Source organism: Protomyctophum parallelum, assembly GCF_964188405.1.
Source record: "Protomyctophum parallelum genome assembly, chromosome: 3".
NCBI classification, from domain to species: Eukaryota; Metazoa; Chordata; class Actinopteri; order Myctophiformes; family Myctophidae; genus Protomyctophum; species Protomyctophum parallelum.
In genome coordinates this window covers 36,425,173-36,453,167 of record NC_139698.1, presented here as the reverse complement: position 1 = coordinate 36,453,167, position 27,995 = coordinate 36,425,173, and the positions used below count along the sequence as shown (strand labels likewise).

The 27,995-nt window shown below is 42.8% G+C and overlaps 1 protein-coding gene across 3 annotated transcripts; it reads left to right on the top strand.

Annotated features, from left to right (window-relative positions):
• The first annotated feature begins 1,430 nt into the window (after nucleotides 1–1,430).
• irx1a (iroquois homeobox 1a) lies at nucleotides 1,431–6,590 on the top strand. 3 transcript variants are annotated; one of them, XM_083760777.1, is made up of 4 exons: nucleotides 1,431–1,911; nucleotides 3,486–4,584; nucleotides 4,890–4,965; nucleotides 6,098–6,590. In XM_083760777.1, exons 1-4 carry the CDS (start codon nucleotides 1,672–1,674, stop codon nucleotides 6,153–6,155), a joined length of 1,473 nt encoding a protein of 490 aa, XP_083616903.1. In that variant the 5' UTR covers nucleotides 1,431–1,671; the 3' UTR covers nucleotides 6,156–6,590. The 3 variants fall into 3 exon arrangements, with proteins under 3 accessions (XP_083616903.1, XP_083616902.1, XP_083616904.1); XM_083760776.1 differs by having other exon boundaries at nucleotides 6,080–6,590; XM_083760778.1 differs by lacking the exon at nucleotides 4,890–4,965 and having other exon boundaries at nucleotides 6,080–6,590.
• The last annotated feature ends 21,405 nt before the right edge of the window (nucleotides 6,591–27,995 follow it).

Sequence of the window (27,995 nt, the reverse complement as noted above, 5' to 3'; positions counted from 1 at the left end):
CTTACTATACATTTTATCTGATTTTAACTTCTAAATTACGTCAATAGGATGGTTTACAAGTGAATAAATAATAATAAAGTCAGTTCGACCATTGTTGAGAAGTAACTTTTCTGCAGAGCTATATTTTTCTTGGGCAGAAAAAGTCCTACATTTTCAACAGCAAATAACCATGATTAAAATGGGGCATATAGCATACTCCGTTTTGAATACAATTGAGAGTATAAAACCCTGCAGAATGTATGGCGTTATAAAGAAACATGGTGTTAAAGAAAGTTGTCCCTGTTTTTCATCATTCCAATTCACTCCAAACACGTAAACGTTTAAGAGCTTTTGTTGTTGCAATGCAAAGAAAGACAACTGCAATCTGGTTTAAGTCCACACACGTGTGCGCGCTCTCGCACGCATATAGCATAATACTCACGCCTGACAGAGAGAGAGAGAGAGTGCGTGTGTGTGATTGTGTGCGTGCGTGCGTGCGTGCGTGCGTGTGTGTGTGTGTGTGTGTGTGTGTGTGTGTGTGTGTGTGTGTGTGTGCGTGTGTGTGTGTGTGTGTGTGTGTGTGTGTGTGTGTGTGTGTGTGCGTGCGTGCGTGCGTGAGTGAGTGAGTGAGTGAGTGCACGCATGTGTGGACCTGTGTGCGTGAGAGAGTGAGAGAGATATATTTAACTAAATTAAACCAATAAGACAAACAAACTTAAGCTAGATCAAGATAAACTAAACAGTATCTTAAATTGTGTATAGATACAGCTTTATACACCTATAGCTCATAATAATTAGATACTGCATTCAAAACTTGATTTTTTTGTTTTTGTATCATCAGTAAATATACAAACATAGATTACAATATGGGCTATTCAATAATCACAGATAAACTATATGCCTATATTCTTTACCTCGCTCTGAAAGTTTTAGTTTTAAATAATCTCAGATCAGGAAAACACAACACTGTAATTACACACACAAAAAGAGTGAAAACCGTTAAGTTCATTTTGATTATTTTCAGTAGCACGCTAATTGAAAGCATTTCGAACCATCACCCGATCTGTAAATTAAATAGACGCACCAGGCAGCCCGCGATAACACCAAATGTCCCTCTGTGGAGTATAGTAGGCTATCTTCCCTGTTAATTATAATTTAAATCTATTCAAAGTAAGTTCCTTCTTCAGTCGGGTTTACTTCCCCCCTATGTCGGACAGCTGTAAAAAATCGTGTAGACAGGTTGTCATACAACAATCAAAGCTTCGGTGAATGGAGTCTAATGCTGAACATTTAACATACAATACTCCATACACGCGGAGAGTGGCCCAGCCAATGCTCTATCCACATGCTCCGAACGAGGAGGAGCTTGCAGGCTCAAGTAGGAATGCCAATCAAAGCATCAACTTCAAATTGTATCTGAGAGATCAGCCCGAGACCTCGGGGCAGGCACGTCAGTTGGAGCTCAATTGTTGATCAGATCACATCCAGTGGACTTGCAGAAGGGGGGAGAAAAGAGAGAAGCCGAGATTTAAGGAGAAGAGCGGTTGTTTTTACTTTACCTTTTACCACACGGTTTGTCTCCTGGTGTGGCTTGAACACTTTGACTTCTTTTGGGGTTCTTGTTCGCGGACTCTCACTTTTTACGCACGGTTTTCTCCTGGCGATTTAGCTGTGCAGATTAAGGTGGTGGAAATGTCTTTCCCCCAGTTGGGCTACCCGCAGTACTTAAGTGCCTCCCAAGTCTACGGGAGCGACAGACCGGGGGTCCTGACGCCCTCGTCCCGCGGAGGGAGCGCCGACATCGGGGGAAGCCCGTCTGCCGCAGCGGCAGCAGTCACATCGGTGTTGGGCATGTATGCCAACCCGTATGCTCACAACTATAGTGCTTTTTTGCCTTACACCAGCGCGGACTTAGCTCTCTTCTCCCAAATGGTAAGACTGTGTTTATTTGTCTGTTATTTTAGCATAGCCTACATAATTATTTATTTATTATTAGCTATGTAAAGGTTCTGGGGGAAATGGACGCGCACGTCTAGAAAAAATGCTGCTGTTTAAAGATATAGCTTTCATAGGAGAGGATTAACGATTCTTGCCTGGAAATAATTTATTCCTCCCCAATGTTTAATAGCAAAGGGTTTTCTTAAGGTTTTGGGAGTTGTATTTGCTTGTTTAGCTTGAAAGCTCAGTTGTTGTTTACTGTTTAAGAACCTGTTTTGCTCGCTTGATCATTTGTTTACCTGGATGCAAGTAGCCTAATATTTATAACAAACATTACGCGTGCATATATTATTATTATTATTATTATTATTATATAATGCTGGAATGAGCTGCCGTTTAAAGAAGCCTATAACAATAACGGGATGTTTTATTTATCCGACATTAAGCTAACAACTTCTATGGCCTGCATTTTAGTGCTATACAAATCAGATTATGGAAAGTGCTTATATATAGACTAAATCAATATTAATAAATGTGTATTAGCCTACTATAATAATATGTCCTTAATTACCGTGTGTCATGTGTGTGTGTGTGTGTGTGTGTGTGTGTGTGTGTGTGTGTGTGTGTGTGTGTGTGTGTGTGTGTGTGTGTGTGTGTGTGTGTGTGTGTGTGTGTGTGTGTGTGTGTGTGTGTGTGTGTGTGTGTGTGTGTGTTATATGGTAGACTGCCGTTCCATTGCGTTGCGATTTTAAGAAAGTAATATCTTTAGGTCTATAGTGTCATTTATATATATAAAATATTGTGGATATGATTGGGCTAGACATCAAATATAGGCCTACTTACAGTAATAGAAGTGTTAGCGCTTCAACAAGCAAGGCCATCGGGTTCACAACTGACTATATCGACGCCCCCCTGGGCAAATGCGTGTCAGTCAAGACATAATTCATATAGAAGTAGTCCTATATGAAACAAGAAATATCGGCCTACATATAATTAGCCACGCGATTGATCGTGTATGGGAATATATAGGCGACAAAATGGTATGTGATTGTAAAAAGTAGAGCACGGGCCTGACAAGCGTATGGCATGCTGTAATAACTTCACATAGACATCCAAACTGCTTACCTCATAGGTTAAGCGCGCGTGTGCAGGGGAATTTGGCTGTTGGGCGCTGAGTTGATGTCTGTGGATCATAGAGCCATGATAATTTTTGTTTTTCTCAACTTGTATGTACCGTTGTTAAAATGACATATAGGGGGGAAAGAGAGAATTGTATAATTTGTATATAGGCCTCTACTTGGAATTGAATGTGATAGACGCGGACGTCATAGCATGTCACATGTGGCAAGTTGAGAACATCGACTACACTCGTGGAAAGTTTGAGCCATGTGCATTTGCTGTCTCGGGATTAAGGCCTAGATCGATTACATCCATTTTAATTGTTAATTGTCATGATATCAGCATGATGTGCACAATTATTATGCCTAAAAACCTTTAAACTCAGTGTTGTTTGTGTGATACAAGGGCCTAAACTCATAATGATCTCTTTATATCCATAATGTGTTAAGGGCTCCCAGTACGACTTGAAGGACAGCCCTGGCGTCCATCCTGCCAGCTTCGCTGCCCAGTGCACCTCCCCTGCGTTCTACCCATACGGCCAGTTCCAGTACGGTGACCCAGCCAGGCCCAAGAACGCCACCCGGGAGAGCACCAGCACGCTGAAGGCCTGGCTCAACGAGCACAGGAAGAACCCGTACCCCACCAAGGGAGAGAAGATCATGCTGGCCATCATCACCAAGATGACCCTGACGCAGGTCTCCACCTGGTTCGCCAACGCCAGGCGGAGGCTCAAGAAGGAGAACAAGGTGACGTGGGGTGCCAGGAGCAAAGAGGACGAGGAGGAGGACGGGAACTTGTTCGGCAGCGACCGAGACGACGATGGGGAGAAAAACGAAGACGAGGAGGAGATCGATTTGGAGAGCATAGACATAGACAAAATTGACGATAACGACGGGGATCAAAGCAACGAGGACGACGATGATAAATCGAGCGACGGGAACAGGGACCTGCACAGGGGTGGCGCGGAGCTGGACAGCATGGAGAAAAGACGGGCCTTCGCCCTGCAGCAGGCCCACGAGGCCTTCGACAAATCTAAGAGCGCCATATCGGTTCACCACGGGAGTAAGGACACGTCGGATGGTAACAATAACAACACGCGGGTTTTATCCCCAGACAGACCCGGGAGTTTTCCTCTCCCGGCTAACAATAAGCCCAAAATATGGTCATTAGCCGAGACGGCCACCAGTCCCGATTCCACGCAGAAGCCCACGTCTCCGTCGGGCCTTCCAGTTGGCACGCACCCCTCGGCGCCTCACCACCAGCTCCAAACGCACCCGGCCTTCCTCCCCAGCCATGGACTGTACACATGCCAGATTGGGAAGTTCCACAATTGGACGAATGGCGCTTTCCTGGGCCAAAACTCACTGCTGAATGTGAGGTCTTTTCTGGGAGTAAACCAACACCATCACCACCACCACCATAACCACCACTTGCCGACACAGCAGCAGCAGCAGCCGACATCGGTCGTGGTGTCACCGGTCACATCTGCAGCAGCGCTCAGCAATGACAGCAAGACACCCCTAGATCTCCACAGTCCTAAGCACATAGGTAAGAATCAGCTCTTCTAATTCCCCTCGTGCTGCAGCTCAAACACGTTTGCATTACACTTTATTTTTTAGACTAATAGAAGTCTGAACTTGTTAGGCCCGCCGCCCGCGCGAGTCTATGGAACAGCTAGACGTGCTCGTGCGCAAGCAATCTCTCTCTCTCTCTCTCACACACACACACACACACACACACACACACACACACACACACACACACACACACACACACACACACACACAAAACTGTTTAATCCACAACAAAAAAAGCTAATGATAATTAATTAATTGCTTGTATTTCATTTTTAGACCATGAAAACGGTGTAAGAACTGATTCGCCTCCAACACAGTCCCTGAAGTCCTCCTTTCGACCCCTCCATGAGAGGTGAGCTTTTCATTTTTTTACACATAATGTTTTGAGGCTGAGCTATCAAAGTGCATATATTGTAACTGTATTTATTTTCAACAACAACATGTGTCTCTGCAATCGTTTTTGTTTAATGATATTTTAGCCTATTAACTAATTAACCTATATTTGTAACTTCGGGATAAAATAAATAAATAAATGAATGCATTGAATGAGACACGTACCGAAACTTTGCATATATAGTTTCTTACAATTTAGCTAATTGCATTTTCAAACGTTATAGGCCTGGTGACACTTAATTTCCAAAGTAAATATGTGTAGGCTAAAATGTGATTTTATAAATAACATATACACAGTTTGCCCATTTGCGACATGGGCAATTTGGCCTCATATTCTTTTAAGGGTGACAGGGGACCTCGGGTTCTCATGCCGCCCCCTTTAATTCCTTCCCTCTTGGGGGAGTATGGCTACTTATCAAGTCACTGAGGAAAACGGGCTCTGTCTGGGCTGTGTGCTTTCCCTAAAGACCCCTGGGAAACCTGCAGCCCAGGGGAGCGTTCTAGCATAAAAGTTTACCCCGCGTTTCAAGTGCTACAATCTTCACTAGTACGAATCTATCTCTCTCTCTCTCTCTCTCTTCTCTCTCTCATCTCTCTCTCTCTCTCTCTCTCTCTCTCTCTCTCTCTCTCTCTCTCTCTCTCTCCTCTCTCTCTCTCTCTCTCTCTCTCTCTCTCTCTCTCTCTCTCTCTCTCTCTCTCTCTCTCTCTCTCTCTCTCTCTCTCTCTCTCTCTCTCTCTCTCTCTCTCTCTCTCTCCCCCCTCTCTCTCCCCCCACTCGCTTTCTCTTTTTTATTTATTTGACCAGCCGCTATAGGTCTATATGCTCGACTAATGGCCATTGTGCTATAGTTGTTGATAATATCCACGTAATCAACTCATAAATATATTTAAAATGTATTTGATATCAAAGGGAATCAAAAATAGAAGGAAGGGTGGGGGTTGTAAAAAGAAAACAAATAATAGGCCCACTAAAGAATGAAAATCGTCTAGACATTTCAACTGCATATTGAAAGCTGTCTGAACATATAGCGTGCATGGCATTTATCTATACCTTTGTGTTATTCTTATCTTAGATTCTCTCTGCCTTCCAGCGCCAGGAATCAACAAGAAGCAACGCAACGGGTCCTCACTGCCCTGTCCTCGGCCTGATCAAGACATAGTTGTGTGATTGCTGTTGCCACGGGATCCAACACGCACACAAAAATTAATGAATTGAAAGAAAGAAAGACTGAAAAGACTTTATACACACTCCTAAAAAAAGGGGGACAATGAAAAATACCCTAATGCAGCGTATAGCGTTCAGTCGGTACAGAACAAATGGCTAATTTGGTAATATCCTGTGGATGGATGGAATACTTCCTCTATTGTTGTGTAGCCTATAATCGCGCCCATATCCTCTCCCTCCTCTCTTTGCCCAGGCAGGCTGGGACAGTTTGGTAGGCTTTTTATTTTCGTCTCTATCTTGTGTTTTGTTTGGTGTCTTCCTTTAATGTAAATACCAAGTGATTTAAATTTGTAAATAGCGCGTTGACGGAATTTGTCCAGATCGTATATTTTGCCTAATAAACGAAATGAAATTATAGAGAAAACCAATGAATATCCCAGCTCATATTTTCGTTTCTGTTTCTGATGTTGATTTGATTCATTATGTTTAGACTTGAATTATGATTACAAAAAAACAGCAATAACATTTATAAGGGATTATATGATATAAGTGTATAAGGGATACAAACCAGGACATAATAATAATAATAATACGATTGTTATTATTATTATTATTATTATCATTATTATTATTATTATTATTCAGACTATAATTTCGAGGGAAATTATTTTCTTAAACAAAACGTATTTTCAATATTTATTTTGGAAAGGAACGGGGGTGTTCTGCAGGCAGGCTTAATGTTATTCCCCGTGCTGGTGATGAGAGGGAGGGAAGCAGCGTCGATGCATTGAGGTGCTAATAAGTGGCCAGATGGTTGCTGCTGACACAAAGTGGACAGCAGCAGCTGGGAACGTCATTAAGTAATAATATGGGAACGCCCAGTCCAAACAAAATCAAATGGTTAAAATCTAATCTGTCAGAAAGAGAACTCGATTCGATAATAAATTATTAATATTTGTTCTTTTTTTTTCTCTCTCTCCGGGAAGGAGGGTTTCTGCTATATATATATAAGGCCGGCTGGGTGACATTTTCCAGAGGGATCAGTGTTTTGGGGACGGGGTCCTGTCTGTTGCCAGTCTGATAATGATCATTAGTCTGCATGGAGGCGGCTCCTTTTGCACCCCCCATCAGTTACCAAAACCAAATATTGATTCGCTTCAGTAGCCTAATAGGAGCTGCAGATAATAATGTGTAAGCTGTGATGTGAGATTGTAATTTTACATTTCGCTTTTTGCTATTGTTTGAAATACATCGAGCCTGACAGACACTAATAACTAGCACCGATCAGCTGGGGCAATAAGATTGTGATGTCGCGACTCACAACACTTAAATATAAAAATACAAGTGTGATTGCTGTCCAAACAATAAGACTTTTTTTTTTTTTTTTTAACAAAATACCGTCATATGATAAAATTGGCAGTAGGCTTATAGCAGATGTAATGTTCTCATTTTCCAAGAAAAGTCAGCAAAAGTTATTCCAGGGGGTGAAGGATTTCAATGGTTTAAACCTGTGGAGTGACTAATGCGCATCTGTTTTGCAATATCACAGCGACCTCTATGGGCGATTAATATATTTCAGATGCTGTTTATGACAAGCGACAGAGATTTAACTCTCACCTTACAGATATAAAAGTATAGGACTTTTTTAAAGGGGGTAAATATGCACACAATGTGGGCAGTATTTTCCTGTAAATTATGTTAGGCAGGCAATATCAAATTGTTAAAGGAATATAACTTATTTTTATTTATGAACAGCTAAGCGACACTTATATTCCACGACTTCCCTGAGCAATTAATTTTACAATGGAATAGCGTGTTTGGAATCAAAATAAGTATCTCTGACTATAGCTTTGGATCAAATAAATAGATAGAAGCTGACTTTTACTTATTTCGTATCTGCAAATGCTATCGATCATATAGTTTTGATCCAAGGCTATATCCAAGGCTATCTCTGACTAAAGTTTTTTTAAAGTCGTGCAAAAGATTATAAAGGGGGATTTTACAGACACCCCTGGCTTTTTTAAAGGATATTCTTGGTCAGTGTTGACTCTGCTTATTGTTGGTTTCTACCTGTGAGGAAAAGGGGGCCAGTTCAGTTATTATGCCTTCCTTATTTGAGCATAAATCTGTGTCACTTAAATGCACACACCCGCTAAACAGTCACGCAGTTGAGGACCATGTTGAAAAATTAACAAAGGTCACGGAAGGTTTTGTTGACCTGTCCGAGGTCATCCCGCCTTGACTTGCATTTAAACAACTTTATTCAGCCACAAACGCATCTCAGTAATAGCCTATATGCTAATAGTTTTCTCCACAATAATTGTTTAATAGAGGAGCTTTTAGTGCACAACGTAAAGATATATCAAGTTTGAACCGAACTTTGTAGGTTTGAGGGTTCTAGATTTCATTTTGGGTATGTGTTATTCATGTGTTATTGTAGCCTAATTATACAACATCAACACCTGTTCTAACTTCTACTTGAGTATAGCCTATAATATAATATTAAGCAAACGAGTGCCGAATTGGCTGTAATCAATAACACGCGTGCTTAAACAATCATGCTGCTTATATGCCTACAATATGCGGGCGGTCTGAAAGAAAAGCAGGTGTGCAAATTTCATAATTCCCCTTCCTCGCCCATTTGCACATCACATGGTCGTCTCATGAGCTGGCTTTTGTGGGTGAAATTAAATAACCTCTCCGCTGTCCCATTTATTGCCTTTGTAGCAAAGCAGCGTGAGGTTAGCACAATAAGTTAGCTGCAGGCCATAACATTGTGTTTTCGTAATATATACAAAATTATTCATTTAGCAAGTGGATACACAGCGAACTGTCTAATGAGTAATGAACGGATTTGGAGCTGAAATTAGACTGCCACTTCCAGGCATTTCTCCCCATGCAATGTGCCTGGGGCCATAATGTAAGGGGCGGGGTGGGCTAAAATTGAGCCTCAACCATAAAAAATAAGACAAAACAAACACATTTAAAATAAATATACAGAAAGCACATTGGGAATGTACTGTAGAGGTAAATGTGCATAACATTATCTGTGCCTTTTGAAAGCATTATGACCAGTATGAAGCACAGTAAATGATGCTTACATGATAGCTCCATTATTATAGGCCTAATTATAGTGATAATCAGATTAGAATTCAAATTAATATTCTCTCCTAATATAAATAAACATCTTATTGAATCATTTCATCAGTATAATTATGTTACGGCATGTATTTTACATTTGCAAAAAGAAAAACTGCACTCAATATTTGTTAAACAATCGCAAAAAATGAATGAATGAACGAATGAGTGACTAAATAAAATAAATAATTAATAATGAAATAAATAATTAAAACTTCTACAAAGCTATAAGCAAGCCTTTATGAGTACTCAATTGAAGATTGATTGTTGCATGGCATTTTATTTGAGAATTTAACTTGCTTTGGTATTGATATGCAAAAGGAGAAAAAAGAAAGAAAAAAAGAGCAGAAACAAGAATACGTTGTTGACCCTAAAACAATTTAGCATCCTGTCACAAACTGTGGCCCCCCATAATACCACAGCCCTTTGTTGTTGAACAACGACCATCTCCCCCTGCAACTGAGATGTGTCACAGTGTGGCAATCCATTCATTTTAGCAGTGAATTGTGCATTGTGGCACTTCATGTGCGTTTGTGCGCACGCGCACGTGTTGTGTGCGTGTGCATGTGCGTGTGTGCGCGCATGCTCGCTTGCGCGTGTGTGTGACAAAGAGAGAGAGGGAGAGGTGACTGCATGGCGAGGAAAGTTTATCACTGTCTTGTCTTTTTTTTGGCAGAAGCAGGCTATTCCCACAACAGACTCAACCCTTGCTATAGTCACAAATGTCTTTCCATCCCCCCCCCCCCCCCCCCCCCACCACACCTCCTCCCTTAAACATAGCTGTTGTCTTCTCTTGAAGATGCCCGCCCGTATCTCTGCACCCCTAATCCATTTATCTAGTTTCACAAGTACAGCGTTGGTTGAACACTGACACAAAAGACAGTCCAGGCCACTGTGGGGGGTGGGGGACCCCACAACAACAACCAACAAGTCACAGGAGCCCCGGTAGCGGCAGCAGGCACACTGGGGCCACCGTCGTCCCCAACCACCCCCCCCTCCCCTCAAACCCTCACCCCCATCCCCCTGCTACATCGTGTTTAGTCGACTACTTTGCTGCTGCCTCTTGTTTCAGTGACACAATGGGTCTGAAAGGGACGGGAAGGCTCGGTCACACGCTTTTCTTTGCAGGAGTGACGGACCGCTGTAACACATGCTCCTTGCCACAAGAAGTTGGAGGACGGGGCTGGTAGGAGGAAAACAGAAAGAGGGAAGCTCGCAGTGCGGCTAGGCTCAAACACAAATAGCAACGAGGAACTGGCACTTGCCTGATGACTGGCTGGCTGGCGGTACAGCAGATATACTCATGACAACTCAACAGCCCTGGTCCCAGCTGACACAGAAACCTGGCCTGGCTATAGATATACTGGAAGTAAACATGGTCTCGTGCTCTTGTTTGCCTGCTTTTCTTTCTTTTGGCTATTCAAAGCAACATTTTACAGTTTTGATCGGGCAAGAAAAGAGCGAGAGGAAGAGAAAGAGAGAGAGAGGGGCAGAGAGAGAGAGAAAGAGAGAGAGAAAGTGACAGACAGTGAGATGGGGAGGGAGAACTGAATTTGTGTAAAGTTTTCTGTCTGTGTCTAAAATATTCTTCCCGTCCCTGACTGGAGTACAGAGGAAAGCTCTTCCACTGTGCTATGAGGACAATATGCTTATTTGGACCTCCGTCAAAGCACCCTGCCAAATATCGGGGTGCTAATTAGCTGGCGTAATCTAGAAATATTATGCTCAAATCTGATATATCCCAGTTGACATCATCTATTTTCAGAGACCTTTGCTAAACACGGGCGTTCATTATTATATTCTTGTTTGGTACAGTACATGTTTGTTGATCAAAGTTATTTCCTGGTGTCTGTTGTTGTTTAAAGGGCACTGACAGCATACAATGTGCACATGCAGAGCATATGTCTGCACAATAACACGCACGCACACACGCACACAGTACACGCACGCACAAATCCACTCTAATTGTATCTCTGTCCCATTAATGATTCCACAAACCAATTAAAGCTTGGTTGAGATGTACTGAAGTATCTCCTCTCCATCAGAGCTATATTCGGGCCTAATATGATGACCCCTTCAACCCTCCCTGACACGCACATACAAATCCTGTGTGTACATGCATGCATATAAACGGAAGAAAACACGTGCACACTTACACGCACAGATAGAGACCCCCCCCCCACACACACCCACACCCACACCCACGCCCACACACACACACACACACACACACACACACACACACACACACACACCGTACCGTCTGTTGGAGGATCAGAAATACTTTGCCTTCATTATTCTGCAGTGTGGATCATGTTCTTCAGGAGGGGCTAGTAATGATGGAAGTATTTATAGTCATCCATTCTCCCCCTGTAATTATACGCTCCTCAAAATTGGGGTTTTTACATTTGGCATGTGCCTGAAAAACATAAATTAGACAGAAACCACGGTTGTTGAAATCTCTTTGAAGTCACCCCCCCCCCAAAAAAAAAACACAATGCGATAGAAAGTTGTTATTTTATTTATTTTGTGTAAGAGTAGGCCTACTTTATTGGTATAGGCCGGGTGATGATTTCCCACCAATATTCACAAAGCTACACAAACAGTTCACACTTTCACACTTGCGTGCTGCAGTGTGCACGCCTTCTTTATTTTTTAATGATTTCACAATAAAGCATACAAAATACACATGACAGAAAAAGACAAGAAAAAACAAACAAAAAACTAAACACAAAACACAACTAGCAGTCAAAAACTACACTCCTCCAGTGTGCATGCCTTCTTCTATTCTGCAATGTTGGTGAGATTATGTTGCACATTATATTTGTCACAGGGTCATGGGGTACGGTTTATAAAATAAGAGCAAAGAAACCATGTGAGTGTGGTCAACATGACCATTCTAAAGCGTAATTCATTCTCCATTGCAGTGTTGCTTGCTGGCAAGAATAGATATGTTAAGTTGAAAATCAGTTCTTGTTAGCAAAGTGACACCGTCGCACTACAGAGTGAAAAGTGTTCAGTGTTTGACCCTCATTAAACGCAGCTCTTGTTGCAACCTCCCCAACAACAGCTTAATACAGAGCAGGTTGACATGGCAGGAAAGACAGAGGCCTCGTACCCCCTCTTCCTCCCTTGACAAATATTTCCACAGCGACAGATAATAAAGTCTGACTTTCCTGCCGTGCTTTTCTGATGTGATGCCATTGTGGTTTGGGTTAATTCCAGGGGGCTGTACAAAGGAAAGCATGGCCATCTGAAGTGTCATTCTGCAGCTGTGGCTGGAGCTGAGGAATTTCCATTTTGAGGAGGATGCTCTCTCTCTCTCTCTCTCTCTCTCTCTCTCTCTCTCTCTCTCTCTCTCTGCCCTCCCTGTCTTTCTCACTGTCTATCTCGTTCAGAACACTTACAGCACATGTGCGGCACAGAAGGTGATATCAAATGCAACTCACCATCGCTGTCTTTAGCCCCGAAGTCTGTTAGTCTGTCTGTCTCCGAAGTCAGTTAGTCTGTCTGTCTCCAAAGTCAGTTAGTCTGTCTGTCTCTGAAGTCAGTCAGTCAGTCAGTCAGTCAGTCAGTCAGTCAGTCAGTCAGTCAGTCAGTCAGTCAGTCTGTCAGTCTGTCTCTCTCTGCTGACCTATTTATTTTGAGTTCTGTTCTTCTCTGCAGTGTCTGTTTGTTTTGGGTGTTGAATGTGTGTTTACTGTGGTAGAGCATATATAATTGAAATGTCAAGGCAAAAGGCTTAATTACACTGATTCTGAGTCATATTGCTTTCCTTTTGCCCCCCCCCCCCCCCCACACACACACACACACACACACAGAACACAGACACGCACACACACACACACAGAAAATTAAGGAACATAAAACTTGTATTTGTATTAGAAATATATTAGGACGAAGTAGAATCTATGAATGCAGGAGTGTGTTAACGATTAATTCATTGTATTTAATTCATTGTTATTAATATTAATTAATTGACATACAAATTCCACCTATATCTGTGATCTCTTGCAGAAATATAAACATGGTATGACCTCATAGTGACCTACACAGGATCTGATTTGTCAGTTTTCTGCATAGAAGCCTTGCTTTATTGATACAGATGAAATTGCACACCAGTATTTATGACAAGGCAGTTCATGATTTGACATTTCCCCTTATTATCTTGAGTGCTTTTTCATACAGAAAAACATTCCCACAATATAGGTTGGGAGGACATGCACCATGCAAGCTAGTTATACCAACATAGCGGTCTGTATACGTTGACTTACCTGTATTTTCCTCTGAAACATAACCTGTGACACCTTCCATCCCCTTGACCAAAGCAGACGATTACAATGTCTGGAGCTGTCACCCAGTATACGGTAGCCAGCACATTCAACGTCGGGTCATCTGTGACAAAGCTGAAACAGAAGACGAGCTGAACAAGAACACAGTGTGTTGGAACTATCACCTCACACACACATCGGAACCCGAACAAAACAGCGCGGGTCGGTCAACGGCCACGCTGTCTCACAGTGATATCTTTCCCCTCTGCTTGAACCGGTGGATCTTTCTTCACGCCTGCCATTCCCCTGCACCGTACCCCATGCACCGTACCCCATGCAATGCAGGCAAAGTCACATGGCTGAGAATGAAGGGTGTTTGAACAGGAAGCAGCCTGCATGTAAACTGTAAACTCCACCATCGGCCAATGTAGCAGCTTGGAGGTTTATCATTTACACTTTCAAGTAGCACGCTAACACGTTTTGTGTTTTACAAGCATGTTTTTGCACATCAGTGTTGAACATATTTATGGAGTTGCTCACATAAGTTCTCTGCAAAGCATTAAATAAAATGTGCAAATTGTGCAAAATATTAAAATACTACAGAATAGTAGCCTACTGTGACATGCTGCTAGTTATTGTGTTTATATCTCACATAATTATTTTGAAAGGGAAATCACGAGTTAATAATTGTTAATAAGCACTGTCCGGTCCAAATAAACAAATAAAGCAGTGCAATAGTGCTGCTATCATTGACAGATGAGGCATGGTAGACTGCCTGTGTATATAATAGCATATTTGCTATTTGCTTACACAGGGGCATGTGGCTTTTCAATAGTTTTTCGATATTTTTATGGATCCTTGTTCTTTTCATTTCCCAGAAATTTTAAATTTAAAATGCAGTCCTTAAATTTGAAAGTGACAACTGGAGCAAAATCATACATAGGCTTTCAGAAAAATAATAAAGTTGAACATCTATATTGCCTCTGTCGCTTTCACTCCATAAGATGGACTCAAGGCGTTGTCTAATCCTATCCCATTTTCTTAAATAATGTCATTTATAACTGTTTGGCTTATGTTTTCAAGCAAAAGCCTCCGTGAAGGAGCTAAAGTCATGCTTGACCTCATTTGAAGACTATCCCATTATTTTGTAGCTGTGATACCAACTGCCTTGTCCACAGACATTTCCCATATGTTGTCCCTGTCGTCAAAGTGATATGTGAATACATGCAAGATTCTGACCAAAAAAATCTTATTTTGTACTAGATGACTTGAGTCTTGATACTAATAATAAAAAAAACATTGCTGGGTATAGACATGCAATATGTATGAGCTGTTATTGAGACCATGTGAATCATATGAACAAAGCATTTTTTCACGGGGAAATCATGTTCACATCAAAGTTTAAAAATACACATCCACATCTTGAGGAAATGCCATCACTTTTCTCTGTGATCTGTCTGGGCACATCTGCGGCCAATACAGGCAAGCATGTGGTCAACGCAGTTTCCACAACTTTATCTCAGTCTGCCGTAACAATGGCAATGGACGCTGGGCTGCACGCACACACACACACACACACACACACACACACACACACACACACACACACACTCACACTCACACTCACACTCACACACACACACACACACACACACACACACACACACACACACACACGCACACGCACACGCACACGCACACGCACACGCACACGCACACGCACATGCACACGCACATACTTAGACATGCACGTACAAATACCAATGCATAATACTACACATGCGGTCACAACGGCAGTGATCACTCCTCCATGTGATGGGTAACATTTATCTGACTGCACGGTGAAACATGAGATGAGGCCTTTCATTCATATGGTGAAAAAGATATATAACTAGAAAAAGTGCCCTTCTGGGCACAGGTCTCCACCAGGATAGGAATGTAGGACATTGCAGCTTGCCTTCATCTGGTGGTTGGATAAAAGGGCAACAAAAGTAAAAAATTCCAGGCAAAGGTTTTTCCTTGGCCTCTAGCCTCTTGGAGTTGGCATACAAAGTTATCCACAGATCCGTGCAGTTAGAGGTAAAAACACTTTTCGGCCAGTTATAGCGCCACCTTGAGGCTGAGTTGAAATTGTTCATGTGGCATTTCGTCCTCGGCCTAGTGGGAATGTGGGTGCACAATTTCACGGAAATCACGCGATGTGTTCATGATTTGCAGCATTTTGTTTGAAACTGAGCACTCCTGTGAACTTTGGAAGCCAATCTTAACCAATCAGGATGGAGTGTGAGAAATCTGAAAGACCGGTTTCGTTGAATGGCTCTAGAGAGACTGTGTACCAATTTGCGTGATGTTTGGACAAAATCTGTAGGTGTACTGTGCAAAAAGTTGTTTTGCACAAAGCGGCCTCCTGGTAGAGCTATAACAGGCCGTTCTGGAAAGTTTGGGGCAGAGGTTCATCGTTGGCATCCAGGGAGTGTGTGTGCAAAATTTGGCATCGACCGGGTTAACGGTGGCCGAGATTAGCTGCTCACGGACACACACACACACACACACACACACACACACACACACACACACACACACACACGGACGGACGGACACACGGACAGACGGACGGACGGACGGAGTGCAAAACATACTCTCCCCCCATGCCTTCGGCCTGGTGGAGACAATGAAGAATGATATGATGGATATCTCCAGGCGATATAGAAAGACATATAAACGCGAGGACAACATTATATCGTGTGGCTAGATTTTCTCTTTCACTAAAAGGTGAAAAACGTAAGCTTGCAACTAGCAAACATAGGTGGCCTTGTGTTTAGCTATACGACATTTGCCATTTTTACTATTTTTAAAAAATAGGTCAAATCTCCGATCTGCAAGCTCACAACGTCTCGATGTAGATCGGCTAGTTGAACTATTTTAAAATGTTTTTCAAAATAGTAAAAAATGGCAAATAAGTTCAGGGATAAGGGTGGCACAAGATGGAGCCCCAAATCTATTTGTGTTTAGTGATGTGGTCACTGGCATCCCTGTTTGGCCAACCCGACACGTCAGCTTCACTAACGGCTGATTACAATGGAACTCCATTCCTCTATGCTCATTTATGTCATCGACATGATGTCAGGAGTTTCTCACAACATGCCTGTGGAACTTCATATTTGGGCAAACATTTTGATGAATCGGAATCCGATTAGAATCAGTTATAGTCACACAACACAGGTTTACAGCTGTAAATCAGTGGATGATAAAAATGTTTTTGTGCAAGCTCATTTCTTTGTTTTCAAGAAAGAAAGAAGGGGGGCAGAGAAAAGGGAGAGCAAGGAATAAAAAAAACACGTAACAGAAAGAACTAGCCGGTATGTATACATCAGTTTAGACATAAGCTGCAAAAGAGTGGCAATGCATCAGTTGGTCCATAGCAGCAGGTACTGTATGTAGGCTATATAAGAATATACAGTACATAGGTGCAAAAAGTAGCAACACAACGGCAGGTCCAAATGTCACAGGTAAAAAATACACGTGGTAGATCCACAAAAGAAAGTATACTGCATATAGGGGAACAAAACCACATGAAGGGGGGTAGTCCAACATAGGGAAAACAGTCCATCAAAGGAAAGTGTTCCAGTGTGGCCGGCCAGCCTGGTGACAGGCAGTGTTCAGGCCTTGTTCAACAGTCTGATGTTAGCCAGGTGGAAGCTGTTCAGAAAACTGGTGGTCTTGCCTTTGATACTGCGGTAGACCTCCTTGCTTGGCCACGGTCATAGTAGAGGGATAAACAGATTGTGGCTCGGGTGGTGAATGTCCTTGGTGATACGGCGGGCGAGCTTTGACAACTCACCGCTTCTTGTACAGTTCCTGGAGTGAGGAAAGCTTTACCTCCCATTATGTGCCTTCACACTACCTACTGTTTGTTTTTTCCGTTCACAAATGGTGCAGTTCCCATACCAGACAGAACGCCTTTCAATGGAGCTGTACAGCCTGAGGATGCAGAGGCCCGATCCACACTTCTTCAGGCGACAAAACCAGCCACGTGACATGACGTGTGGATCTCCTTATCTGTGCAGAATTTTGGAGAACATACAATTAATTTACAATTTAGGCATTTAGCAGACGCTCTGCTAAATGCTAACAAAGGTAATGATCAAACAAGAACAGCACATGGTAATAGATCAAATGCATAGAAATAGTCAGATTCTAGGATCATAAGTGAACTACCGGTAAGAACCTATCACCCATCTAACAGTAGAATATCAGTACATTGAAACTATAAACACTATAGAATGCTATAGCATGCAATAATGACCTGGCATCTGTCTACATAACATGCTATCTAAATTACATATTGTAGCCTTTGCATAATACATGGAACATACTAAGGACATTATGTATAGGACATACTGGGTACATATACGGTATAGTATTAATATACAGTACATTTGTATACATAATTACATACAGACAGACTGCTGTCCTGGTTGGATGACCCCTTTGGCATCATGCCCTATGAACAGATAGGTAGCTTATGCATTAGCCTTTGTGCGATGTTACAGTTGTGGCCAAAGTACAGCTTCTGTCCCTTTCAACTGTCCTGCTGTAGCTCAGAGTTTGACACTGCTGGCCCACGCTTTCTCAAATGTAATGAAGTGTAACTGGATGGATATACCGGTTACATAAAACTTTGTGTCTAAGCAATTCCACATGGAGATGGAGTAACAGCACTGCAACCACTTTCGCATGCAGCTCTTTCATTCAAAAGTGTGACTTCTGTGTTGCCAGAAATCTGTATACATCCACCAAAGGGTATGTATTTGACCATTTAAAAAAAGGTTATAAGCCTGTCGATCCATGCACAGCTTGTGTGTCCCGCTATTCCACTGATTCATGGCAGGCACCGTTGGTCCTCAAAAATCGGTATATGGTGCTTTGCCTTTAAACTAAGATTAGTTCAGTTCTGATGCACTGCAGCCTTTAAAATATGTATCAAAGCTGTTCAAATGCCAGCAGTTGGTACGTGACAGGCAGGGGTGGTGGCGGATTGGGCGATTGGAGTTATCCCAACTTCCAAGTCCTCAGCAGGCCACCTCTTCCTGTTGTTAGCTGGCCAGCGACCACAATCGCTGGTACTTAACATGAAAAAAAAGGGGGGAAGAGTGGTTTTGAGAACGGAGGGAGGGATGGATAGATATAGGGATGGAGAGAGAGGGATGAAGGGAGGGTGGCGGTGTCACCGCTATCTCTTGTCTCTAAGCAGGGTTTGTCCTTTGATTACCCGAGCGCCTCACTCACTCTCGTATCCACTCGTGTACCCTCTCTCCTCCCCATCGTTGGTGTCCTCCTCAGGAAAAGCACTCGCTGAGAAAATCTTTATGAACTCCCGGGTCTGCCGGTGATGCCGGGGGCTGCTTAAAAAACAGCTAGTTTAACAGCTGTGTGTACGCACTCGGCCCCGGATAAAGCATTTGGAAGTGGCAGGGCTTACACCATAGGGTGAGTCGTTATGAGGGCCCCTCCTGTGTGGCGGCCGCTGCTGGAGCTGTTAATTGGCAAGCTCTGAAGTGCTGTCTACCTGGCCTTCATAATCCACACACAGGAGGAGACAGCAGGGGAAAGCAAACGTTTATTCAACACCCAGCCCCCAAGTTCCCTCTCTCTCTCTCTCTCTCTCTCTCTCTCTCTCTGTATGTAGCCAGGCTTGGTCATATCGATATACACTCGGCCATATACACTGACCTTTGGTGACCTTGCAAATAAGTGTTTTGTATAATTATTTCATCTTGTGTTTTCCTTTGTTAAAGTATACATTGAGCTTTCAATAATGCACATATGTGCGTATACTGTACATACTCACGTTTAGATGCACAGTAACACACACATGCATGCAGGGAAGCCTGAACACACACATGGCGCTCGCACACACGCACTCACGGAAGCGTGCACACACACACACACTCACACACACACACGCACACACGTACACACACAGTGCCTGAGGTCCCCAGACCTTGCTAAGCTGCTTGGCCCTGGTGCACCATGGGAGAAAAATAAACACACTAGTCCAGCAAAAGACCACAGGATGCCATTTCCTCCTTTCAGCTGTGTTTTCCTTGTGCGTGTGTGTGTGTGTGTGTGTGTGTGTGTGTGTGTGTGTGTGTGTGTGTGTGTGTGTGTGTGTGTGTGTGTGTGTCAGATATAGGGATGTTGCCATACCTGGTGATGGGTTAAACCAAACAGTGTTTGTTTATAGAGTCAAGTCCTGCTGTGTGATCAAACAATACTGACTCAACGCCAATAACATTCCATTGCTATATTTTCTCTTTGAACTTTGAAACATGATAAATGTGATTATATATAGTACATGTTTCCTCTATCATTCTGTAGCAAAAGTTTAGTACTGCCATGTTCCAATTTGTGCAGCTTCTGCTGCATCCACCTAAACCTTGAGTTATACTTATACTATGCGGTTTACAAGCTCACCACACAGCACAATGCATTGCCATTGTGAGCTTTTACATCTACTATTTTCAGGGCATGAAACCAGCATTAAAAAAAGAAAATAAATCAAGCTCTATACTGACTACATTTGGGGCATGTACTTACTGTATGCCAAAAAGTATCTTTAAATCTATCGGTGGAGGCGGTTTCCCATAAATTCCATTGAGGATTTTAGACCCTGGTTTCTGGCAAGGACTGTCTAAGGAGGACAAGAAGCGAAGACCGTAAGGGCGCCGCCATGTTGATCACATAGTGCTCCATGGAAGGAAAGAAACATGCGCAATGGGCTTTATGCAGCCAACACTTCCACGTTCAGCTTCCTTGGTCTGCAACTGCGCATGTTCCTTTCCTTCCATGGAAGGATACCAACTGGTTGACAGAGACAGCACACCGCATTGGATACTAGATGCGCCACCATCTTTATTGTAGTTCTCTTAATCTCTTCATCGGGAGGAGACAAGCCTTCACCTCTAGCACCTCTAGATTTGTTGTTTACCCCCGGAGTCTTTGGACATGGGAGGGAGACGTAGGCGAGGAGATAACTGAGGAGGTTTGGGATGAAGTTGTACGACGGGTACATGGGTCCTCTATTTGTGCAATGTAAAGTATTGCACCGTGTGTACTACACCAAGGCCAGGTTTAGTTGTTTGAAATATATAATGATGTATCTCCGGAGTGTGATAGATGTTGTGCAGACCTCATTCATACGTTCTGGCTGTGCCTGTCTTTACACAAATATTGGACAGGTGTCTTTAAGTCTTTATCAGCGATAGTGGGGTAAAGAGTGGAGCCTAGCACTCTGGGGGCTCTGTTTGGGGTTTTCCCCATAGTACCCTCACTCTCTAAACCGGAGAAAGATGTTTTGGCTTGTGTCACTCTATTGGCTAGGAGACTAATCTTAACCAATTGGAAATCACCCACTTCCCCCTCTCACAGTCATTGGATAAGGGATATGTTGTGTTTGGGAGGAGATGGGGCCCATTCTTTCAGTTTGTTCAGTGGTTGGATCCATCTCTGCCCGGCACACTCCCGCATGAGGGCATAAAATCCCCCCAGATAGATAATGAGAGAAAAAAGTGTCACTATAGTAACCCCTATAAGCCATGCATTGTCAGGAATGAGTTACGGAGTAGGACCCAAAAGCAGGCAACCAGATGCAGAGTAGATTATCTTCAAGGTGTTTATTTAACTATCAATCAGGGGTATTCCAAAAGGCAAAACATAGGCAACATCAGACACAAAACTCACTCGACAAAGGTCTACAAACCAACAAGGGCACACTGAAAATAAAGGGCTTAAATAGACAGGGGTAACAGGACACAGGTGAACTCAAAATACAATCAAACACAGGATAGGCTAACAGGCAAACAGAACACAGGTGACTAGGATACAATAATCAGGTAGGTAAGACAGAACAGGAAACACCAACAAGAGGAGGCAGGAAAGCACAGAACAATACTACAAAACAAGACACAACCAAAACAACAACAGAGTAACAGTAAACCAAAACCAAACACCACAAGGCCAAATACAGAACATACAGAATAAGTCCAAAACCTACTTAGGTTCCAAGTGTTCAAGGCAACACACATGACAAGCGCTTTCTTTAACATTCAAGGCATAACCTTCAAGGTATTACAGAACATGAACTAAACACAAAATGGTCATGTCATAATAAGAGTTCAGGGTTTGGAGCCATGAGTCACGGCTCAAATACAAAGGCAGAGGGATGGGGCGTGACATGCATGCTGTTTCTTACATCCAAGGCAATCTGGGAACCCATCGGCAAAAAAACCCAGCACCCTCTGCTGTTTGTTTCATTTGAATTTGCGCAGCACAGAATCTGTTCTTGAGAGATTACATCCAAGGTGACCATGCGACCAAAGTTGTTGCTGACATCCCTGCACTCTCGGTAGCACTAGCATAACAAAGATGAGCAGAGCTTCTAATTTTTTTTGCTTTAATGTTAGCATTTAGTTTGATTTTCAGCCACTTTTTACATGAATGAATTCAAGCATTAATGCCTGTCTTGCACAGAGTCCAGGAACAAAGGCTCATGTACTGTGGCTCCTAGAAGTCAAGCCGGATAGTGCCATGGGCAAAGAGGGACAGAAACACACACTCAAGTTCATATTATTTTGTCCTTTTCCTTAATCTTTTACAGCAGTGGGTCGCTCAGGCTGGAACAATCTGCAACTGTGAGGGGAGACAAGACAGAAGACGAGCAGGCCACAAAACCTGCCCATGAACCTATGCACTCAGCAGATTTTACTCATATGACAAATTGATTTACTCTAGCTACATCCCACTCCAGCAATTGCAGCACACGATGCGCACATGAAAGCCCCACTAAAACTCAGCCATCAGCACATACCAGCAGATGACATGTCTCACTAGAGACAGCTGATACACACAACGGTTTCTTTTTTTCCCCCCTCAAAAGAGACGGATGAAGAAAATGGAGTGTGAAGTGGAGAAGAAGAGGGCATAGAAGAACAGAATGGATAGAAACGTGGAAGAGAATAAGAAGACGAGAGAAAAACAGTGGAGCGGACAGGAGAGGATAGGAGAGGACAGGAGAGGACAGGAGATGATAGGAGAGGATAGGAGAGGACAGGAGAGGATATAGGAGAGGATAGGAGCGGACAGGAGAGGATAGGAGCGGACAGGAGAGGACAGGAGAGGACAGGAGAGGATATAGGAGAGGACAGGAGAGGACAGGAGATGATAGGAGAGGATAGGAGAGGACAGGAGAGGATATAGGAGAGGATAGGAGCGGACAGGAGAGGATAGGAGAGGACAGGAGAGGATAGGAGAGGACAGGAGAGGACAGGATAGGATAGGACAGGAGAGGATAGGAGAGGATAGGAGCGGACAGGAGAGGATATAGGAGAGGACAGGAGAGGATAGGAGAGGACAGGAGAGGACAGGAGAGGATATAGGAGAGGATAGGAGAGGATAGGAGAGGACAGGAGGGGATAGGAGAGGACAGGAGAGGATATAGGAGAGGATAGGAGCGGACAGGAGAGGATAGGAGGGGATAGGAGAGGACAGGACAGGAGAGGATAGGAGAGGACAGGAGAGGACAGGAGGGGATAGGACAGGATAGGAGAGGATAGGAGAGGACAGGAGGGGAGGAAGCAACAGGAGCTGCAGAGTGGATGAGGCGTCCATAAGGTTGCCAGATGAGCTTCAGCTTAACCACAATCCTCAGAACGGAGACAAACATACGCTAGTGTCTCCTGTCTGCCTTCCATGGACGCCCCTAAACGATTGTAAACATTAGTTCTCGGGAAAAAGGGAGGGTTCCCTCGGGCCAGGTCTGTACACTGGATCCCACTACCGAAGCAGTGGTTCTCGATAATCACCACCAGATAATGTTTGGTTAGTACAGACATTTCTGAGAACTGATTTCATTGCTGATCAGGAACGAGAGAGAAGATTTCAGGCAACAGTTGGCAAATAGCTGGGAGAGCTGTCATTGTAATACTGGAGCACGCACTATTGTTGGATATTTATGCTTGTGGCTTCACTGGAGCTGAGTTAGTAATTCTTCAGTCATCACACCAGACAGCGGGAATTAAATTGATCGTGATGAACAACTGCATGACTCGAAAAGGAGGCATGTTATGAGATCAGACATATGGGTACACTCTGAAAACAAAATGAGAAATAGAGCTCTAATTTAGGGGAGACTAAAAAAAAGAAAAAAGAAAAAGAAAGTTGCAGATGAAAACATGTATCTGGTGGAGGAGAAAAAATACTACATTGAAGTTGGAAGAACAAGGTGTTATATAGAAACAAAGGGTGAACCAGGTCAGGAGTTTGGTTTGTTAAAACAGCAGAAACGCATACAAAAATAAATTCAAAGAGTCATATGTCACCTTAGCTACTATATACTGTGTTTTTTTCCTTTTCTTGACTGCCAGCCAATACCGTAGGTGTTTATATCTCTGTGTTATTTTGGCCCCAGGGTTAGGTTTCTGAAGAACTCCACATTGCTCTGAATCAGCTAATTATTTACTGGCTTTGACACCAAACAAATCCAACGTCTCAGGGTTTACATTAAACAGGCCGCAGCTCACTAGCATTTTCTCCAGATGAAACATTGCATGTGTCACAAAGAGCACGTCTCCCTTTGTTTCTTGTTTCAATCCTTCCAGGACTACTCTACCTTGTTTGAAGTCTCATTTATTTTACCTGCGTATCAGCTTCAGAATTGATTAGGCCATTCTTACAAACACTAGCAGAGCGGTTTTGGCTTCCCAGAGCCATTTGGAGGCAAGCTCCTTTACATTAGAGCCATTATAGAAACGGTGCATTTTGACATTATTTCCATTTTGTAGATTCCCCAAAGGAGTATATGCGAGGAAACACATGGTAAACAAACAGACATCTGAAAAAAGAGATCTGATTCAAACTTTCACATCCTCTTTTTCTGTGTTGTTTGAAAGCTGAAACTTGGGATTTGTTTAGTTTATCCTCCCCTGGGGTGTGTAACATATTGGCCTTTCTGTATTAATTGGTGAATTGGGTGAAGAGAAGTCGTCACTGTCTGTCTATTGTGGAAAGTGAAGAATAACAAGTAACTGCGAGATTGTGCTGTGGAATTTTTCAAGTTTATGCTTCGTAGCTCTTACATGAGGAGGTCAATGTACATCTGTCATAGCTTTAAGAAAGGAGCTGTTTTCAAAAGAGTTAATGGCAACAAATAACTGTGATTAAAATCCTCTGTTCTCCAAAGATGAACTGATAGATAAATATAATGATATAGCTTTGTGTCCCGAGTTGAATAAGCTGTCCCGTGTATTATTCTTGTTCTCATTCATATTAGTTTGTGCTGTGATTTATTGTGGTAGGAGATACGCGCACAGAGGACTAGGATCAAGTTTACTGCTAGAATTTGTCACGTATATTTACAAAAACTATGGACACTTGTTATTAGGTCACATTAAGTCACCTTGGGAAAGAGAATTAATACCATGAAGTATTCACAAATGTCAACAAGTCGAGCTTCAAACCGTCTGGAACAACGGTCTATCTAAACAATGAGCACATTGTTATTTTGGTAAACCTGTTGACACAAGTCACTGAAGACTGCGTTATGTGCTGGACAGCTGTTTCGACATGAACCCACGGGGCTGAGAGGGAACGAAAAAATTTAAATGTATGATTTAAACTTAAAAACAGCATAATTTCATTAACCAGTGTCCCAGACACTCACAGGGATAATGATTTACTGGCTGTCTCCATTGAACATAGCAAAATCTGTTGTGTTGATTTAACTCTGAGTGTAACAATGGACATAAAATTTACTCGTAACACAAGCTCACCCAGGTGAACCCAGGTGAAAACAGCTATCATTATTAGGAGAGAACTCGATCAAATTTCACAGCTGGGCTCATAAACACAAACAGGGAGGGTGATTTTCTTGGTATTCAAGAGCCAATAGAGGCCTTCACCTTCGATGTAGGATATGCATGCATGTGTGTGTGCGAGAGAGAGAGAGAGAGAGAGAGAGAGAGGAAATAATGAAAGAAAGAAACTAAATCAAAACTAATTACAAAAAGAAAGAGTCAAGGAAACAAGGAGTTGTGTCCAGTGCAGTGTATTAAACAGAAGGAGTTGTGTCCAGTGCAGTGTATTAAACAGAAGGAGTTGTGTCCATGCTAGTGCAGTGTATTAAACAGAAGGAGTTGTGTCCAGTGCAGTGTATTAAACAGAAGGAGTTGTGTCCAGCTAGTGCAGTGTATTAAACAGAAGGAGTTGTGTCCAGCTAGTGCAGTGTATTAAACAGAAGGAGTTGTGTCCAGCTAGTGCAGTGTATTAAACAGAAGGAGTTGTGTCCAGCTAGTGCAGTGTATTAAACAGAAGGAGTTGTGTCCAGCTAGTGCAGTGTATTAAACAGAAGGAGTTGTGTCCAGCTAGTGCAGTGTATTAAACAGGAGTTGTGTCCAGTGCAGTGTATTAAACAGAAGGAGTTGTGTCCATGCTAGTGCAGTGTATTAAACAGAAGGAGTTGTGTCCAGCTAGTGCAGTGTATTAAACAGAAGGAGTTGTGTCCAGCTAGTGCAGTGTATTAAACAGAAGGAGTTGTGTCCAGCTAGTGCAGTGTATTAAACAGAAGGAGTTGTGTCCAGCTAGTGCAGTGTATTAAACAGAAGGAGTTGTGTCCAGCTAGTGCAGTGTATTAAACAGAAGGAGTTGTGTCCAGTGCAGTGTATTAAACAGAAGGAGTTGTGTCCAGTGCAGTGTATTTAAACAGATGCATGCTGTAGGGTTCACACCGCTGCCATTCTACTACTACAACATTCAAGCTAGCATGAGCCTCTGTAGCCAATTCGACGTCGGAGGCCCTAGGACAGAGTTTGTGCTGCTGAAAGCTTTGGACACACACACACACACACACACACACACACACACACACACACACACACACACACACACACACACACACACACACACACACACACACACACACACACACACACACACACACACACACACAGTAAGAGAAAAGACAGGCTGGTTTCCCACAGGGCAGGGCTGAAAGCTACACCATGTTCAGCTGGTATGACATGATGAAAGTGAACTGGAACACATTGTGCTGGACTGCCACCGAAGGGACGTCCGTCGCCTCACTGCTGATCTTTTTTAAGCATGAAGCAGTGTGGGTATTTTTTTAAGCCCCCTATAACTCCTACTGTGGTTGTTGGGAACACGACCACTGTACCATAATATTATGTAGCCGATCAATCGATTTAGTGACTTCCGAGTTGTGAGGCAACCGTTCAATAGTCTGAGATTTCTGTAAATCTGCTGTAAAGCAAGGGAAAGATGATGCCTCCCCGAGTGGTATAGTGGAATGCCATTTCACAGATCCTGATGCTGCAAGCAAAATACAGAAAATAATGTTTAATAATAATAATGTTTGTGACAAAATGTTGGATCTGTATTTTGTCAACAACGTTTTACTTCCCCCCTCAGTAAGTGTTAAAAGAAATATTGACTCCACAATAAACAAACAAACATTCTTAGAAAAATTAAGAAAAGAAAAGAAAAGAAAAGAAAAGAAAAGAAAGGAAAGGAAAGGAAAGGAAAGGAAAGGAAAGGAAAGGAAAGGAAAGGAAAGGAAAGGAAAGGAAAGGAAAGGAAAGGAAAGGAAAGGAAAGGAAAGGAAAGGAAAGGAAAGGAAAGGAAAGGAAAGAAAAAAAGAAAAGAAAAGAAAAGAAAAGAAAAGAAAAGAAAAGAAAAGAAAAGAAAAGAAAAGAAGAAAATACTGTGTCTACTATAGCTGGTCTTATTGACCTTCGTGTCAAACTGTGCTGGAACAGTGGCACCAGCGAAAAGACTTTAGCTTCAGTTCATAGTTTAAATACTTGCAACTGTTGGCTAGATTTAACGTCCTGGTGCAGCCAGAATTGCGTGTCCCTCTAAATTACCCGCATATAAACACTACGTGTGAGCCACGTTCTGTGTGTTCGGGTCAAAGGCAACCTCTTGACACTGGTAGTTTATACATGCTAATGAGGGCTGCACTCTAACCTCGTGGCTAAGTGCATATGGCTCACACATACACACCAACACGCACACACATACAGAGTGTGATCCTTGTGTTTACGGGTGATCGGGGTGTCAATCATTGAGCTTAGCGGTGAATGGCTCCCAACCATGCAGAGGAGGGGAGAAAAAAAAGAAAAAAGAAAAAGAAAGGAGAAAAAAAAGAATGGAGGTCGGGAAGTCTCAAAGGGTGTCTCCACTCTAAAACAGAGTTCATGATGTGTTTGTGATGTCTAAGATCATAGCAGCGACATATGAATCCTGTTCAAAGTGGATTCAGGCTTTAAATCACCAGTGTGCATCAAGTCCTTTTTGATTTCCACGCAGCTCCCTAAATTAAATTAACCCATAACAATTAAC

Bases quoted from the DNA above. Each gene is read 5' to 3' on its own strand.
- irx1a (XM_083760776.1), top strand. From the start codon at position 1,672: ATGTCTTTCCCCCAGTTGGGCTACCCGCAGTACTTAAGTGCCTCCCAA. The intron at 1,912-3,485 runs GTAAGACTGTGT...TAATGTGTTAAG, and splicing joins TAGCTCTCTTCTCCCAAATG to GGCTCCCAGTACGACTTGAA. The intron at 4,585-4,889 runs GTAAGAATCAGC...TTTCATTTTTAG, and splicing joins CCACAGTCCTAAGCACATAG to ACCATGAAAACGGTGTAAGA.